This window comes from Pseudophryne corroboree, chromosome 5, assembly GCF_028390025.1.
Source record: "Pseudophryne corroboree isolate aPseCor3 chromosome 5, aPseCor3.hap2, whole genome shotgun sequence".
NCBI classification, from domain to species: Eukaryota; Metazoa; Chordata; class Amphibia; order Anura; family Myobatrachidae; genus Pseudophryne; species Pseudophryne corroboree.
In genome coordinates this window covers 11,819,331-11,835,742 of record NC_086448.1, presented here as the reverse complement: position 1 = coordinate 11,835,742, position 16,412 = coordinate 11,819,331, and the positions used below count along the sequence as shown (strand labels likewise).

The window sequence follows — 16,412 nt, the reverse complement described above, 5'->3', positions numbered from 1 at the left end:
TGGTACTACTGTGTGATGTAACGTGAATAAGGGGCACTACTGTGAGGAGAAATGTATATCAGGTAAAGTGGTAATACTGTGTGATGTAATGTGAATAAGGAACACTATCGCATGATATAATGTGAGGTTTGATGGTGATGGGACAGGGGCGGGGTGCAGGGTCAGAGGTTCCTCCAGCATTGCTCCTATGATAGAGAGTTTGTTACCTGTGGGGTTCCCAGGGTTAATGACACAGAGGACCTTTGGGTGACAGTGTTTCCTCGCTTCATGCAGAGACGTCCGGATATTGGTCACATTCACAGACCAGCCATTCTCTTCCTCCAGCTTGTATTGTACTTTCACCGCTTCACACAGCGCAATTGCATCCACATAGACCGTGTAGTGGGGAACGGATACCATGATCCCTGTTTTCAGGGCTTCCTCATTATTTACCACCAGGGATAACACGCTCTGTAGAAACAGCAGAAGAGAAACAGAAATAATAACTGGACGTGGGAGATGGTATTCCTGTCTGCTATGATGGCTGTCAGACTCTGAGAGTTTTCTGGACTCTGAGCAGGACCCAAGGGTTTGGTATGGTTGGAGGCCTAGTGTATGAAACTTGGAGGCTTATTGTGGTTTCTCCTCATAGATGAAGTGGAGTTATGATAGATTCTGTGACAGACACTGATTACCAGCAGAGACTGACAAATATATAATTAGGACGGGGGTGGAGAGTGCTCAGTACAGGCCTGGTATAGAGAGTCTCTACTGGGATGCTTTCAGATATAGTCCACAATGACTGGTAGCTGCAACACAATTGACAATGGGGAACTTTGCTAACACTTTTGAGTGTAGGGGATTACACAACAGCAAATATTACCCTGGAACCTGTGGTGAGGGCCGAGGAATGGTAACTGGTGCTGAGAGTAACACAGGAGCACACTGGAGACTGTGGAGAGCGTCCAGCAATGGTGACTGGTGCTGAGAGTAACACAGGTGCACACTGGAGACTGTGGAGAGCACCCAGCAATGGTGACTGGTGCTGAGAGTAACACAGGAGTACACTGGAGACTGTGGAGAGTGCCCAGCAATGGTGACTGGTGCTGAGAGTAACACAGGAGCACACTGGAGACTGTGGAGAGCTCCCAGCAATGGTGACTGGTGCTGAGAGTAACACAGGAGCACACTGGAGACTGTTGAGAGCGCCCAGCAATGGTGACTGGTGCTGAGAGTAACACAGGAGCACACTGGAGACTGTGGAGAGCACCCAGCAATGGTGACTGGCGCTGAGAGTAACACAGGAACACACTGGAGACTGAGGAGAGCACCCAGCAATGGTGACTGGTGCTGAGAGTAACACAGGAGCACACTGGAGACTGTGGAGAGCGCCCAGCAATGGTGACTGGTGCTGAGAGTAACACAGGAGTACACTGGAGACTGTGGAGAGCGCCCAGCAATGGTGACTGGCACTGAGAGTAACACAGGAGCACACTGGAGACTGTAGAGCACCCAGCAATGGTGACTGGTGCTGAGAGTAACACAGGAGTACACTGGAGACTGTGGAGAGCGCCCAGCAATGGTGACTGGCACTGAGAGTAACACAGGAGCACACTGGAGACTGTGGAGAGCACCCAGCAATGGTGACTGGTGCTGAGAGTAACACAGGAGCACACTGGAGACTGTGGAGAGCGCCCAGCAATGGTGACTGGTGCTGAGAGTAACACAGGAACACACTGGAGACTGTGGAGAGCACCCAGCAATGGTGACTGGTGCTGAGAGTAACACAGGAGCACACTGGAGACTGTGGAGAGCACCCAGCAATGGTGACTGGTGCTGAGAGTAACACAGGAACACACTGGAGACTATGGAGAGCGCCCAGCAATGGTGACTGGTGCTGAGAGTAACACAGGAGCACACTGGAGACTGTGGAGAGCGCCCAGCAATGGTGACTGGTGCTGAGAGTAATACAGGAGCACACTGGAGACTGTGGAGAGCATCCAGCAATGGTGACTGGTGCTGAGAGTAACACAGGAGCACACTGGAGACTGAGGAGAGCACCCAGCAATGGTGACTGGTGCTGAGAGTAACACAGGAGCACACTGGAGACTGTGGAGAGCGTCCAGCAATGGTGACTTGTGCTGAGAGTAACACAGGAGCACACTGGAGACTGTGGAGAGCGTCCAGCAATGGTGACTGGTGCTGAGAGTAACACAGGAGCACACTGGAGACTGTGGAGAGCGTCCAGCAATGGTGACTGGTGCTGAGAGTAACACAGGAGCACACTGGAGACTGTGGAGAGCGTCCAGCAATGGTGACTGGTGCTGAGAGTAACACAGGAGCACACTGGAGACTGTGGAGAGCACCCAGCAATGGTGACTGGTGCTGAGAGTAACACAGGAGCACACTGGAGACTGTGGAGAGCACCCAGCAATGGTGACTGGTACTGAGAGTAACACAGGAACACACTGGAGACTGTGGAGAGCACCCAGCAATGGTGACTGGTGCTGAGAGTAACACAGGAGCACACTGGAGACTGTGGAGAGCGCCCAGCAATGGAGACTGGTGCTGAGAGTAACACAGGAGTACACTGGAGACTGTGGAGAGCACCCAGCAATGGTGACTGGTGCTGAGAGTAACACAGGAACACACTGGAGACTGTGGAGAGCACCCAGCAATGGTGACTGGTGCTGAGAGTAACACAGGAACACACTGGAGACTGTGGAGAGCACCCAGCAATGGTGACTGGCGCTGAGAGTAACACAGGAGCACACTGGAGACTGTGGAGAGCACCCAGCAATGGTGACTGGTGCTGAGAGTAACACAGGAGCACACTGGAGACTGTGGAGAGTACCCAGCAATGGTGACTGGTGCTGAGAGTAACACAGGAGCACACTGGAGACTGTGGAGAACGCCCAGCAATGGTGACTGGTGCTGAGAGTAACACAGGAACACACTGGAGACTGTGGAGAACACCCAGTAATGATGACTGGTACTGAGAGTAACACAGGAGCACACTGGAGACTGAGGAGAGCACCCATCAATGGTGACTGGTGCTGAGAGTAACACAGGAGCACACTGGAGACTGAGGAGAGCACCCAGCAATGGTGACTGGCGCTGAGAGTAACACAGGAGCACACTGGAGACTGTGGAGAGTACCCAGCAATGGTGACTGGTGCTCAGAGTAACACAGGAGTACACTGGAGACTGTGGAGAGCGCCCAGCAATGGTGACTGGTGCTGAGAGTAACACAGGAGTACACTGGAGACTGTGGAGAGCGCCCAGCAATGGTGACTGGTGCTGAGAGTAACACAGGAGAACACTGGAGACTGTGGAGAGTACCCAGCAATGGTGACTGGTGCTGAGAGTAACACAGGAGCACACTGGAGACTGTGGAGAGCTTCCAGCAATGGTGACTGGTGCTGAGAGTAACACAGGAGCACACTGGGGACTGTGGAGAGCGCCCAGCAATGGTGACTGGTGCTGAGAGTAACACAGGAACACACTGGAGACTGTGGAGAGCACCCAGCAATGGTGACTGGTGCTGAGAGTAACACAGGAGCACACTGGAGACTGTGGAGAGCATCCAGCAATGGTGACTGGTGCTGAGAGTAACACAGGAGCACACTGGAGACTGTGGAGAGCGCCCAGCAATGGTGACTGGGGCTGAGAGTAACACAGGAGCACACTGGAGACTGTGGAGAGCACCCAGCAATGGTGACTGGTGCTGAGAGTAATACAGGAGCACACTGGAGACTGTGGAGAGTACCCAGCAATGGTGACTGGTGCTGAGAGTAACACAGGAGCACACTGGAGACTGTGGAGAACGCCCAGCAATGGTGATTGGTACTCAGAGTAACACAGGAGCACACTGGAGACTGTGGAGAACGCCCAGCAATGGTGACTGGTACTCAGAGTAACACAGGAGCACACTGGAGACTATGGAGAGCGCCCAGCAATGGTGACTGGTGCTGAGAGTAACACAGGAACACACTGGAGACTGTGGAGAACACCCAGTAATGATGACTGGTACTGAGAGTAACACAGGAGCACACTGGAGACTGTGGAGAGCGCCCAGCAATGGTGACTGGTGCTGAGAGTAACACAGGAGTACACTGGAGACTGTGGAGAGCACCCAGCAATGGTGACTGGTGCTGAGAGTAACACAGGAGCACACTGGAGACTGTGGAGAGCGCCCAGCAATTGTGACTGGTGCTGAGAGTAACACAGGAGAACACTGGAGACTGTGGAGAGTACCCAGCAATGGTGACTGGTGCTGAGAGTAACACAGGAGCACACTGGAGACTGTGGAGAGCGTCCAGCAATGGTGACTGGTGCTGAGAGTAACACAGGAGCACACTGGAGACTGTGGAGAGTACCCAGCAATGGTGACTGGTGCTGAGAGTAACACAGGAGCACACTGGAGACTGTGGAGAGCACCCAGCAATGGTGACTGGCGCTGAGAGTAACACAGGAGCACACTGGAGACTGTGGAGAGCACCCAGCAATGGTGACTGGTGCTGAGAGTAACACAGGAGCACACTGGAGACTGTGGAGAGCACCCAGCAATGGTGACTGGTGCTGAGAGTAACACAGGAGCACACTGGAGACTTTGGAGAGCGCCCAGAAATGGTGACTGGTGCTGAGAGTAACACAGGAGCACACTGGAGACTGTGGAGAGCACCCAGCAATGGTGACTGGTGCTGAGAGTAACACAGGAGCACACTGGAGACTGTGGAGAGCACCCAGCAATGGTGACTGGTGCTGAGAGTAACACAGGAGCACACTGGAGACTGTGGAGAGCGCCCAGCAATGGTAACTGGTGCTGAGAGTAACACAGGAACACACTGGAGACTGTGGAGAGCACCCAGCAATGGTGACTGGTGCTGAGAATAACACAGGAGCACACTGGAGACTGTGGAGAGCGCCCAGCAATGGTGACTGGTGCTGAGAGTAATACAGGAGCACACTGGAGACTGTGGAGAGCGCCCAGCATTGGTGACTGGTGCTGAAAGTAACACAGGAGCACACTGGAGACTGTGGAGAGCGCCCAGCAATGGTGACTGGTACTGAGAGTAATACAGGAACACACTGGAGACTGTGGAGAGCGCCCAGCAATGGTGACTGGTGCTGAGAGTAACACAGGAGCACACTGGAGACTGTGGAGAGCGCCCAGCAATGGTGACTGGTGCTGAGAGTAACACAGGAGCACACTGGAGACTGTGGAGAGCGTCCAGCAATGGTGACTGGTGCTGAGAGTAACACAGGAGTACACTGGAGACTGTGGAGAGCACCCAGCAATGGTGACTGGTGCTGAGAGTAACACAGGAGCACACTGGATACTGTGGAGAGCACCCAGCAATGGTGACTGGTACTGAGAGTAACACAGGAGCACACTGGAGACTGAGGAGAGTATCCAGCAATGGTGACTGGTGCTGAGAGTAACACAGGAGCACACTGGAGACTGTGGAGAGTACCCAGCAATGGTGACTGGTGCTGAGAGTAACACAGGAGCACACTGGAGACTGTGGAGAGCACCCAGCAATGGTGACTGGTGCTGAGAGTAACACAGGAACACACTGGAGACTCTGTGGAGAGCGCCCAGCAATGGTGACTGGTGCTGAGAGTAACACAGGAGCACACTGGAGACTGAGGAGAGTACCCAGCAATGGTGACTGGTGCTGAGAGTAACACAGGAGCACACTGGAGACTGTGGAGAGCGTCCAGCAATGGTGACTGGTGCTGAGAGTAACACAGGAGTACACTGGAGACTGTGGAGAGCACCCAGCAATGGTGACTGGTGCTGAGAGTAACACAGGAGAACACTGGAGACTGTGGAGAGTACCCAGCAATGGTGACTGGTGCTGAGAGTAACACAGGAGCACACTGGAGACTGTGGAGAGCTTCCAGCAATGGTGACTGGTGCTGAGAGTAACACAGGAGCACACTGGGGACTGTGGAGAGCGCCCAGCAATGGTGACTGGTGCTGAGAGTAACACAGGAACACACTGGAGACTGTGGAGAGCACCCAGCAATGGTGACTGGTGCTGAGAGTAACACAGGAGCACACTGGAGACTGTGGAGAGCATCCAGCAATGGTGACTGGTGCTGAGAGTAACACAGGAGCACACTGGAGACTGTGGAGAGCGCCCAGCAATGGTGACTGGGGCTGAGAGTAACACAGGAGCACACTGGAGACTGTGGAGAGCACCCAGCAATGGTGACTGGTGCTGAGAGTAATACAGGAGCACACTGGAGACTGTGGAGAGTACCCAGCAATGGTGACTGGTGCTGAGAGTAACACAGGAGCACACTGGAGACTGTGGAGAACGCCCAGCAATGGTGATTGGTACTCAGAGTAACACAGGAGCACACTGGAGACTGTGGAGAACGCCCAGCAATGGTGACTGGTACTCAGAGTAACACAGGAGCACACTGGAGACTATGGAGAGCGCCCAGCAATGGTGACTGGTGCTGAGAGTAACACAGGAACACACTGGAGACTGTGGAGAACACCCAGTAATGATGACTGGTACTGAGAGTAACACAGGAGCACACTGGAGACTGTGGAGAGCGCCCAGCAATGGTGACTGGTGCTGAGAGTAACACAGGAGTACACTGGAGACTGTGGAGAGCACCCAGCAATGGTGACTGGTGCTGAGAGTAACACAGGAGCACACTGGAGACTGTGGAGAGCGCCCAGCAATTGTGACTGGTGCTGAGAGTAACACAGGAGAACACTGGAGACTGTGGAGAGTACCCAGCAATGGTGACTGGTGCTGAGAGTAACACAGGAGCACACTGGAGACTGTGGAGAGCGTCCAGCAATGGTGACTGGTGCTGAGAGTAACACAGGAGCACACTGGAGACTGTGGAGAGTACCCAGCAATGGTGACTGGTGCTGAGAGTAACACAGGAGCACACTGGAGACTGTGGAGAGCACCCAGCAATGGTGACTGGCGCTGAGAGTAACACAGGAGCACACTGGAGACTGTGGAGAGCACCCAGCAATGGTGACTGGTGCTGAGAGTAACACAGGAGCACACTGGAGACTGTGGAGAGCACCCAGCAATGGTGACTGGTGCTGAGAGTAACACAGGAGCACACTGGAGACTTTGGAGAGCGCCCAGAAATGGTGACTGGTGCTGAGAGTAACACAGGAGCACACTGGAGACTGTGGAGAGCACCCAGCAATGGTGACTGGTGCTGAGAGTAACACAGGAGCACACTGGAGACTGTGGAGAGCACCCAGCAATGGTGACTGGTGCTGAGAGTAACACAGGAGCACACTGGAGACTGTGGAGAGCGCCCAGCAATGGTAACTGGTGCTGAGAGTAACACAGGAACACACTGGAGACTGTGGAGAGCACCCAGCAATGGTGACTGGTGCTGAGAATAACACAGGAGCACACTGGAGACTGTGGAGAGCGCCCAGCAATGGTGACTGGTGCTGAGAGTAATACAGGAGCACACTGGAGACTGTGGAGAGCGCCCAGCATTGGTGACTGGTGCTGAAAGTAACACAGGAGCACACTGGAGACTGTGGAGAGCGCCCAGCAATGGTGACTGGTACTGAGAGTAATACAGGAACACACTGGAGACTGTGGAGAGCGCCCAGCAATGGTGACTGGTGCTGAGAGTAACACAGGAGCACACTGGAGACTGTGGAGAGCGCCCAGCAATGGTGACTGGTGCTGAGAGTAACACAGGAGCACACTGGAGACTGTGGAGAGCGTCCAGCAATGGTGACTGGTGCTGAGAGTAACACAGGAGTACACTGGAGACTGTGGAGAGCACCCAGCAATGGTGACTGGTGCTGAGAGTAACACAGGAGCACACTGGATACTGTGGAGAGCACCCAGCAATGGTGACTGGTACTGAGAGTAACACAGGAGCACACTGGAGACTGAGGAGAGTACCCAGCAATGGTGACTGGTGCTGAGAGTAACACAGGAGCACACTGGAGACTGTGGAGAGTACCCAGCAATGGTGACTGGTGCTGAGAGTAACACAGGAGCACACTGGAGACTGTGGAGAGCACCCAGCAATGGTGACTGGTGCTGAGAGTAACACAGGAACACACTGGAGACTCTGTGGAGAGCGCCCAGCAATGGTGACTGGTGCTGAGAGTAACACAGGAGCACACTGGAGACTGAGGAGAGTACCCAGCAATGGTGACTGGTGCTGAGAGTAACACAGGAGCACACTGGAGACTGTGGAGAGCGTCCAGCAATGGTGACTGGTGCTGAGAGTAACACAGGAGTACACTGGAGACTGTGGAGAGCACCCAGCAATGGTGACTGGTGCTGAGAGTAACACAGGAACACATTGGAGACTCTGTGGAGAGCCCCCAGCAATGGTGACTGGTGCTGAGAGTAACACAGGAACACACTGGAGACTGTGGAGAGCACCCAGCAATGGTGACTGGAACTGAGAGTAACACAGGAGCACACTGGAGACTGTGGAGAGCGCCCAGCAATGGTGACTGGTACTGAGAGTAACACAGGAGCACACTGGAGACTGTGGAGAGCACCCAGCAATGGTGACTGGTGCTGAGAGTAACACAGGAGCACACTGGAGACTGTGGAGAGCACCCAGCAATGGTGACTGGTACTGAGAGTAACACAGGAGCACACTGGAGACTGTGGAGAGCACCCAGCAATGGTGACTGGTGCTGAGAGTAACACAGGAGCACACTGGAGACTGTGGAGAGCATCCAGCAATGGTGACGGGCGCTGAGAGTAACACAGGAGCACACTGGAGACAGTGGAGAGTACCCAGCTATGGTGACTGGTACTGAGAGTAACACAGGAACACACTGGAGACTGTGGAGAGCACCCAGCAATGGTGACTGGTGCTGAGAGTAACACAGGAGCACACTGGAGACTGTGGAGAGCACCCAGCAATGGTGACTGGTGATGAGAGTAACACAGGAGCACACTGGAGACTGTGGAGAGCGCCCAGCAATGGTGACTGGTGCTGAGAGTAACACAGGAGCACACTGGAGACTGTGGAGAGCGCCCAGCAATGGTGACTGGTGCTGAGAGTAACACAGGAGCACACTGGAGACTGTGGAGAGCGCCAAGTAAAGGTGACTGGTGCTGAGAGTAACACAGGAGTACACTGTAGACTGAGGAGAGCACCCAGCAATGGTGACTGGTGCTGAGAGTAACACAGGAGCACACTGGAGACTGTGGAGAGCACCCAGCAATGGTGACTGGTGCTCAGAGTAACACAGGAGTACACTGGAGACTGTGGAGAGCGCCCAGCAATGGTGACTGGTGCTGAGAGTAATACAGGAGCACACTGGAGACTGTGGAGAGCGCCCAGCATTGGTGACTGGTGCTGAGAGTAACACAGGAGCACACTGGAGACTGTGGAGAGCGCCCAGCAATGGTGACTGGTACTGAGAGTAATACAGGAACACACTGGAGACTGTGGAGAGCGCCCAGCAATGGTGACTGGTGCTGAGAGTAACACAGGAGCACACTGGAGACTGTGGAGAGCGCCCAGCAATGGTGACTGGTGCTGAGAGTAACACAGGAGCACACTGGAGACTGTGGAGAGCGTCCAGCAATGGTGACTGGTGCTGAGAGTAACACAGGAGTACACTGGAGACTGTGGAGAGCACCCAGCAATGGTGACTGGTGCTGAGAGTAACACAGGAGCACACTGGATACTGTGGAGAGCACCCAGCAATGGTGACTGGTACTGAGAGTAACACAGGAGCACACTGGAGACTGAGGAGAGTACCCAGCAATGGTGACTGGTGCTGAGAGTAACACAGGAGCACACTGGAGACTGAGGAGAGTACCCAGCAATGGTGACTGGTGCTGAGAGTAACACAGGAGCACACTGGAGACTGTGGAGAGCACCCAGCAATGGTGACTGGTGCTGAGAGTAACACAGGAACACACTGGAGACTCTGTGGAGAGCGCCCAGCAATGGTGACTGGTGCTGAGAGTAACACAGGAGCACACTGGAGACTGAGGAGAGTACCCAGCAATGGTGACTGGTGCTGAGAGTAACACAGGAGCACACTGGAGACTGTGGAGAGCGTCCAGCAATGGTGACTGGTGCTGAGAGTAACACAGGAGTACACTGGAGACTGTGGAGAGCACCCAGCAATGGTGACTGGTGCTGAGAGTAACACAGGAACACACTGGAGACTCTGTGGAGAGCCCCCAGCAATGGTGACTGGTGCTGAGAGTAACACAGGAACACACTGGAGACTGTGGAGAGCACCCAGCAATGGTGACTGGTACTGAGAGTAACACAGGAGCACACTGGAGACTGTGGAGAGCGCCCAGCAATGGTGACTGGTACTGAGAGTAACACAGGAGCACACTGGAGACTGTGGAGAGCACCCAGCAATGGTGACTGGTGCTGAGAGTAACACAGGAGCACACTGGAGACTGTGGAGAGCACCCAGCAATGGTGACTGGTACTGAGAGTAACACAGGAGCACACTGGAGACTGTGGAGAGCACCCAGCAATGGTGACTGGTGCTGAGAGTAACACAGGAGCACACTGGAGACTGTGGAGAGCATCCAGCAATGGTGACTGGCGCTGAGAGTAACACAGGAGCACACTGGAGACAGTGGAGAGTACCCAGCTATGGTGACTGGTACTGAGAGTAACACAGGAACACACTGGAGACTGTGGAGAGCACCCAGCAATGGTGACTGGTGCTGAGAGTAACACAGGAGCACACTGGAGATTGAGGAGAGCACCCAGCAATGGTGACTGGTGCTGAGAGTAACACAGGAGCACACTGGAGACTGTGGAGAGCACCCAGCAATGGTGACTGGTGATGAGAGTAACACAGGAGCACACTGGAGACTGTGGAGAGCGCCCAGCAATGGTGACTGGTGCTGAGAGTAACACAGGAGCACACTGGAGACTGTGGAGAGCGCCCAGCAATGGTGACTGGTGCTGAGAGTAACACAGGAGCACACTGGAGACTGTGGAGAGCGCCAAGTAAAGGTGACTGGTGCTGAGAGTAACACAGGAGTACACTGGAGACTGAGGAGAGCACCCAGCAATGGTGACTGGTGCTGAGAGTAACACAGGAGCACACTGGAGACTGTGGAGAGCACCCAGCAATGGTGACTGGTGCTGAGAGTAACACAGGAGCACACTGGAGACTGTAGAGAGCACCCAGCAATGGTGACTTGTGCTGCGAGTAACACAGGAGCACACTGGAGACTGTGGAGAGCGTCCAACAATGGTGACTGGTGCTGAGAGTAACACAGGAGCACACTGGAGACTGTGGAGAGCACCCAGCAATGGTGACTGGTGCTGAGAGTAACACAGGAAGACACTGGAGACTGTGGAGAGCACCCAGCAATGGTGACTGGTACTGAGAGTAACACAGGAGCACACTGGAGACTGTGGAGAGCACCCAGCAATGGTGACTGGTGCTGAGAGTAACACAGGAACACACTGGAGACTCTGTGGAGAGCGCCCAGCAATGGTGACTGGTGCTGAGAGTAACACAGGAGCACACTGGAGACTGAGGAGAGTACCCAGCAATGGTGACTGGTGCTGAGAGTAACACAGGAGCACACTGGAGACTGTGGAGAGCGTCCAGCAATGGTGACTGGTGCTGAGAGTAACACAGGAGTACACTGGAGACTGTGGAGAGCACCCAGCAATGGTGACTGGTGCTGAGAGTAACACAGGAACACACTGGAGACTCTGTGGAGAGCCCCCAGCAATGGTGACTGGTGCTGAGAGTAACACAGGAGCACACTGGAGACTGTGGAGAGCACCCAGCAATGGTGACTGGTACTGAGAGTAACACAGGAGCACACTGGAGACTGTGGAGAGCGCCCAGCAATGGTGACTGGTACTGAGAGTAACACAGGAGCACACTGGAGACTGTGGAGAGCACCCAGCAATGGTGACTGGTGCTGAGAGTAACACAGGAGCACACTGGAGACTGTGGAGAGCACCCAGCAATGGTGACTGGTACTGAGAGTAACACAGGAGCACACTGGAGACTGTGGAGAGCACCCAGCAATGGTGACTGGTGCTGAGAGTAACACAGGAGCACACTGGAGACTGTGGAGAGCATCCAGCAATGGTGACTGGCGCTGAGAGTAACACAGGAGCACACTGGAGACAGTGGAGAGTACCCAGCTATGGTGACTGGTACTGAGAGTAACACAGGAACACACTGGAGACTGTGGAGAGCACCCAGCAATGGTGACTGGTGCTGAGAGTAACACAGGAGCACACTGGAGATTGAGGAGAGCACCCAGCAATGGTGACTGGTGCTGAGAGTAACACAGGAGCACACTGGAGACTGTGGAGAGCACCCAGCAATGGTGACTGGTGATGAGAGTAACACAGGAGCACACAGGAGACTGTGGAGAGCGCCCAGCTATGGTGACTGGTGCTGAGAGTAACACAGGAGCACACTGGAGACTGTGGAGAGCGCCCAGCAATGGTGACTGGCGCTGAGAGTAACACAGGAGCACACTGGAGACTGTGGAGAGCGCCAAGTAAAGGTGACTGGTGCTGAGAGTAACACAGGAGTACACTGGAGACTGAGGAGAGCACCCAGCAATGGTGACTGGTGCTGAGAGTAACACAGGAGCACACTGGAGACTGTGGAGAGCACCCAGCAATGGTGACTGGTGCTGAGAGTAACACAGGAGCACACTGGAGACTGTAGAGAGCACCCAGCAATGGTGACTTGTGCTGCGAGTAACACAGGAGCACACTGGAGACTGTGGAGAGCGTCCAGCAATGGTGACTGGTGCTGAGAGTAACACAGGAGCACACTGGAGACTGTGGAGAGCACCCAGCAATGGTGACTGGTGCTGAGAGTAACACAGGAAGACACTGGAGACTGTGGAGAGCACCCAGCAATGGTGACTGGTACTGAGAGTAACACAGGAGCACACTGGAGACTGTGGAGAGCACCCAACAATGGTGACTGGTACTGAGAGTAACACAGGAGCACACTGGAGACTGAGGAGAGCACCCAACAATGGTGACTGGTACTGAGAGTAACACAGGAGCACACTGGAGACAGTGGAGAGTACCCAGCTATGGTGACTGGTACTGAGAGTAACACAGGAACACACTGGAGACTGTGGAGAGCACCCAGCAATGGTGACTGGTGCTGAGAGTAACACAGGAGCACACTGGAGACTGTGGAGAGCACCCAGCAATGGTGACTGGTGATGAGAGTAACACAGGAGCACACTGGAGACTGTGGAGAGCGCCCAGCAATGGTGACTGGTGCTGAGAGTAACACAGGAGCACACTGGAGACTGTGGAGAGCGCCCAGCAATGGTGACTGGTGCTGAGAGTAACACAGGAGCACACTGGAGACTGTGGAGAGCGCCAAGTAAAGGTGACTGGTGCTGAGAGTAACACAGGAGTACACTGTAGACTGAGGAGAGCACCCAGCAATGGTGACTGGTGCTGAGAGTAACACAGGAGCACACTGGAGACTGTGGAGAGCACCCAGCAATGGTGACTGGTGCTCAGAGTAACACAGGAGTACACTGGAGACTGTGGAGAGCGCCCAGCAATGGTGACTGGTGCTGAGAGTAATACAGGAGCACACTGGAGACTGTGGAGAGCGCCCAGCATTGGTGACTGGTGCTGAGAGTAACACAGGAGCACACTGGAGACTGTGGAGAGCGCCCAGCAATGGTGACTGGTACTGAGAGTAATACAGGAACACACTGGAGACTGTGGAGAGCGCCCAGCAATGGTGACTGGTGCTGAGAGTAACACAGGAGCACACTGGAGACTGTGGAGAGCGCCCAGCAATGGTGACTGGTGCTGAGAGTAACACAGGAGCACACTGGAGACTGTGGAGAGCGTCCAGCAATGGTGACTGGTGCTGAGAGTAACACAGGAGTACACTGGAGACTGTGGAGAGCACCCAGCAATGGTGACTGGTGCTGAGAGTAACACAGGAGCACACTGGATACTGTGGAGAGCACCCAGCAATGGTGACTGGTACTGAGAGTAACACAGGAGCACACTGGAGACTGAGGAGAGTACCCAGCAATGGTGACTGGTGCTGAGAGTAACACAGGAGCACACTGGAGACTGAGGAGAGTACCCAGCAATGGTGACTGGTGCTGAGAGTAACACAGGAGCACACTGGAGACTGTGGAGAGCACCCAGCAATGGTGACTGGTGCTGAGAGTAACACAGGAACACACTGGAGACTCTGTGGAGAGCGCCCAGCAATGGTGACTGGTGCTGAGAGTAACACAGGAGCACACTGGAGACTGAGGAGAGTACCCAGCAATGGTGACTGGTGCTGAGAGTAACACAGGAGCACACTGGAGACTGTGGAGAGCGTCCAGCAATGGTGACTGGTGCTGAGAGTAACACAGGAGTACACTGGAGACTGTGGAGAGCACCCAGCAATGGTGACTGGTGCTGAGAGTAACACAGGAACACACTGGAGACTCTGTGGAGAGCCCCCAGCAATGGTGACTGGTGCTGAGAGTAACACAGGAACACACTGGAGACTGTGGAGAGCACCCAGCAATGGTGACTGGTACTGAGAGTAACACAGGAGCACACTGGAGACTGTGGAGAGCGCCCAGCAATGGTGACTGGTACTGAGAGTAACACAGGAGCACACTGGAGACTGTGGAGAGCACCCAGCAATGGTGACTGGTGCTGAGAGTAACACAGGAGCACACTGGAGACTGTGGAGAGCACCCAGCAATGGTGACTGGTACTGAGAGTAACACAGGAGCACACTGGAGACTGTGGAGAGCACCCAGCAATGGTGACTGGTGCTGAGAGTAACACAGGAGCACACTGGAGACTGTGGAGAGCATCCAGCAATGGTGACTGGCGCTGAGAGTAACACAGGAGCACACTGGAGACAGTGGAGAGTACCCAGCTATGGTGACTGGTACTGAGAGTAACACAGGAACACACTGGAGACTGTGGAGAGCACCCAGCAATGGTGACTGGTGCTGAGAGTAACACAGGAGCACACTGGAGATTGAGGAGAGCACCCAGCAATGGTGACTGGTGCTGAGAGTAACACAGGAGCACACTGGAGACTGTGGAGAGCACCCAGCAATGGTGACTGGTGATGAGAGTAACACAGGAGCACACTGGAGACTGTGGAGAGCGCCCAGCAATGGTGACTGGTGCTGAGAGTAACACAGGAGCACACTGGAGACTGTGGAGAGCGCCCAGCAATGGTGACTGGTGCTGAGAGTAACACAGGAGCACACTGGAGACTGTGGAGAGCGCCAAGTAAAGGTGACTGGTGCTGAGAGTAACACAGGAGTACACTGGAGACTGAGGAGAGCACCCAGCAATGGTGACTGGTGCTGAGAGTAACACAGGAGCACACTGGAGACTGTGGAGAGCACCCAGCAATGGTGACTGGTGCTGAGAGTAACACAGGAGCACACTGGAGACTGTAGAGAGCACCCAGCAATGGTGACTTGTGCTGCGAGTAACACAGGAGCACACTGGAGACTGTGGAGAGCGTCCAGCAATGGTGACTGGTGCTGAGAGTAACACAGGAGCACACTGGAGACTGTGGAGAGCACCCAGCAATGGTGACTGGTGCTGAGAGTAACACAGGAAGACACTGGAGACTGTGGAGAGCACCCAGCAATGGTGACTGGTACTGAGAGTAACACAGGAGCACACTGGAGACTGTGGAGAGCACCCAGCAATGGTGACTGGTGCTGAGAGTAACACAGGAACACACTGGAGACTCTGTGGAGAGCGCCCAGCAATGGTGACTGGTGCTGAGAGTAACACAGGAGCACACTGGAGACTGAGGAGAGTACCCAGCAATGGTGACTGGTGCTGAGAGTAACACAGGAGCACACTGGAGACTGTGGAGAGCGTCCAGCAATGGTGACTGGTGCTGAGAGTAACACAGGAGTACACTGGAGACTGTGGAGAGCACCCAGCAATGGTGACTGGTGCTGAGAGTAACACAGGAACACACTGGAGACTCTGTGGAGAGCCCCCAGCAATGGTGACTGGTGCTGAGAGTAACACAGGAGCACACTGGAGACTGTGGAGAGCACCCAGCAATGGTGACTGGTACTGAGAGTAACACAGGAGCACACTGGAGACTGTGGAGAGCGCCCAGCAATGGTGACTGGTACTGAGAGTAACACAGGAGCACACTGGAGACTGTGGAGAGCACCCAGCAATGGTGACTGGTGCTGAGAGTAACACAGGAGCACACTGGAGACTGTGGAGAGCACCCAGCAATGGTGACTGGTACTGAGAGTAACACAGGAGCACACTGGAGACTGTGGAGAGCACCCAGCAATGGTGACTGGTGCTGAGAGTAACACAGGAGCACACTGGAGACTGTGGAGAGCATCCAGCAATGGTGACTGGCGCTGAGAGTAACACAGGAGCACACTGGAGACAGTGGAGAGTACCCAGCTATGGTGACT

The 16,412-nt window shown here is 54.4% G+C and overlaps 1 protein-coding gene across 1 annotated transcript in view; it reads right to left on the bottom strand.

The window, feature by feature from the left end:
* LOC134927087 (alanine aminotransferase 2-like) overlaps positions 1-16,412 on the bottom strand; it is a 259,669-nt gene that overhangs the window by 165,727 nt on the left and 77,530 nt on the right. The window contains exon 5 of the mRNA XM_063921093.1: positions 207-450. Coding sequence (XP_063777163.1) covers positions 207-450 — 244 coding nt within the window. The remainder of the gene's footprint in view (positions 1-206; positions 451-16,412) is intronic.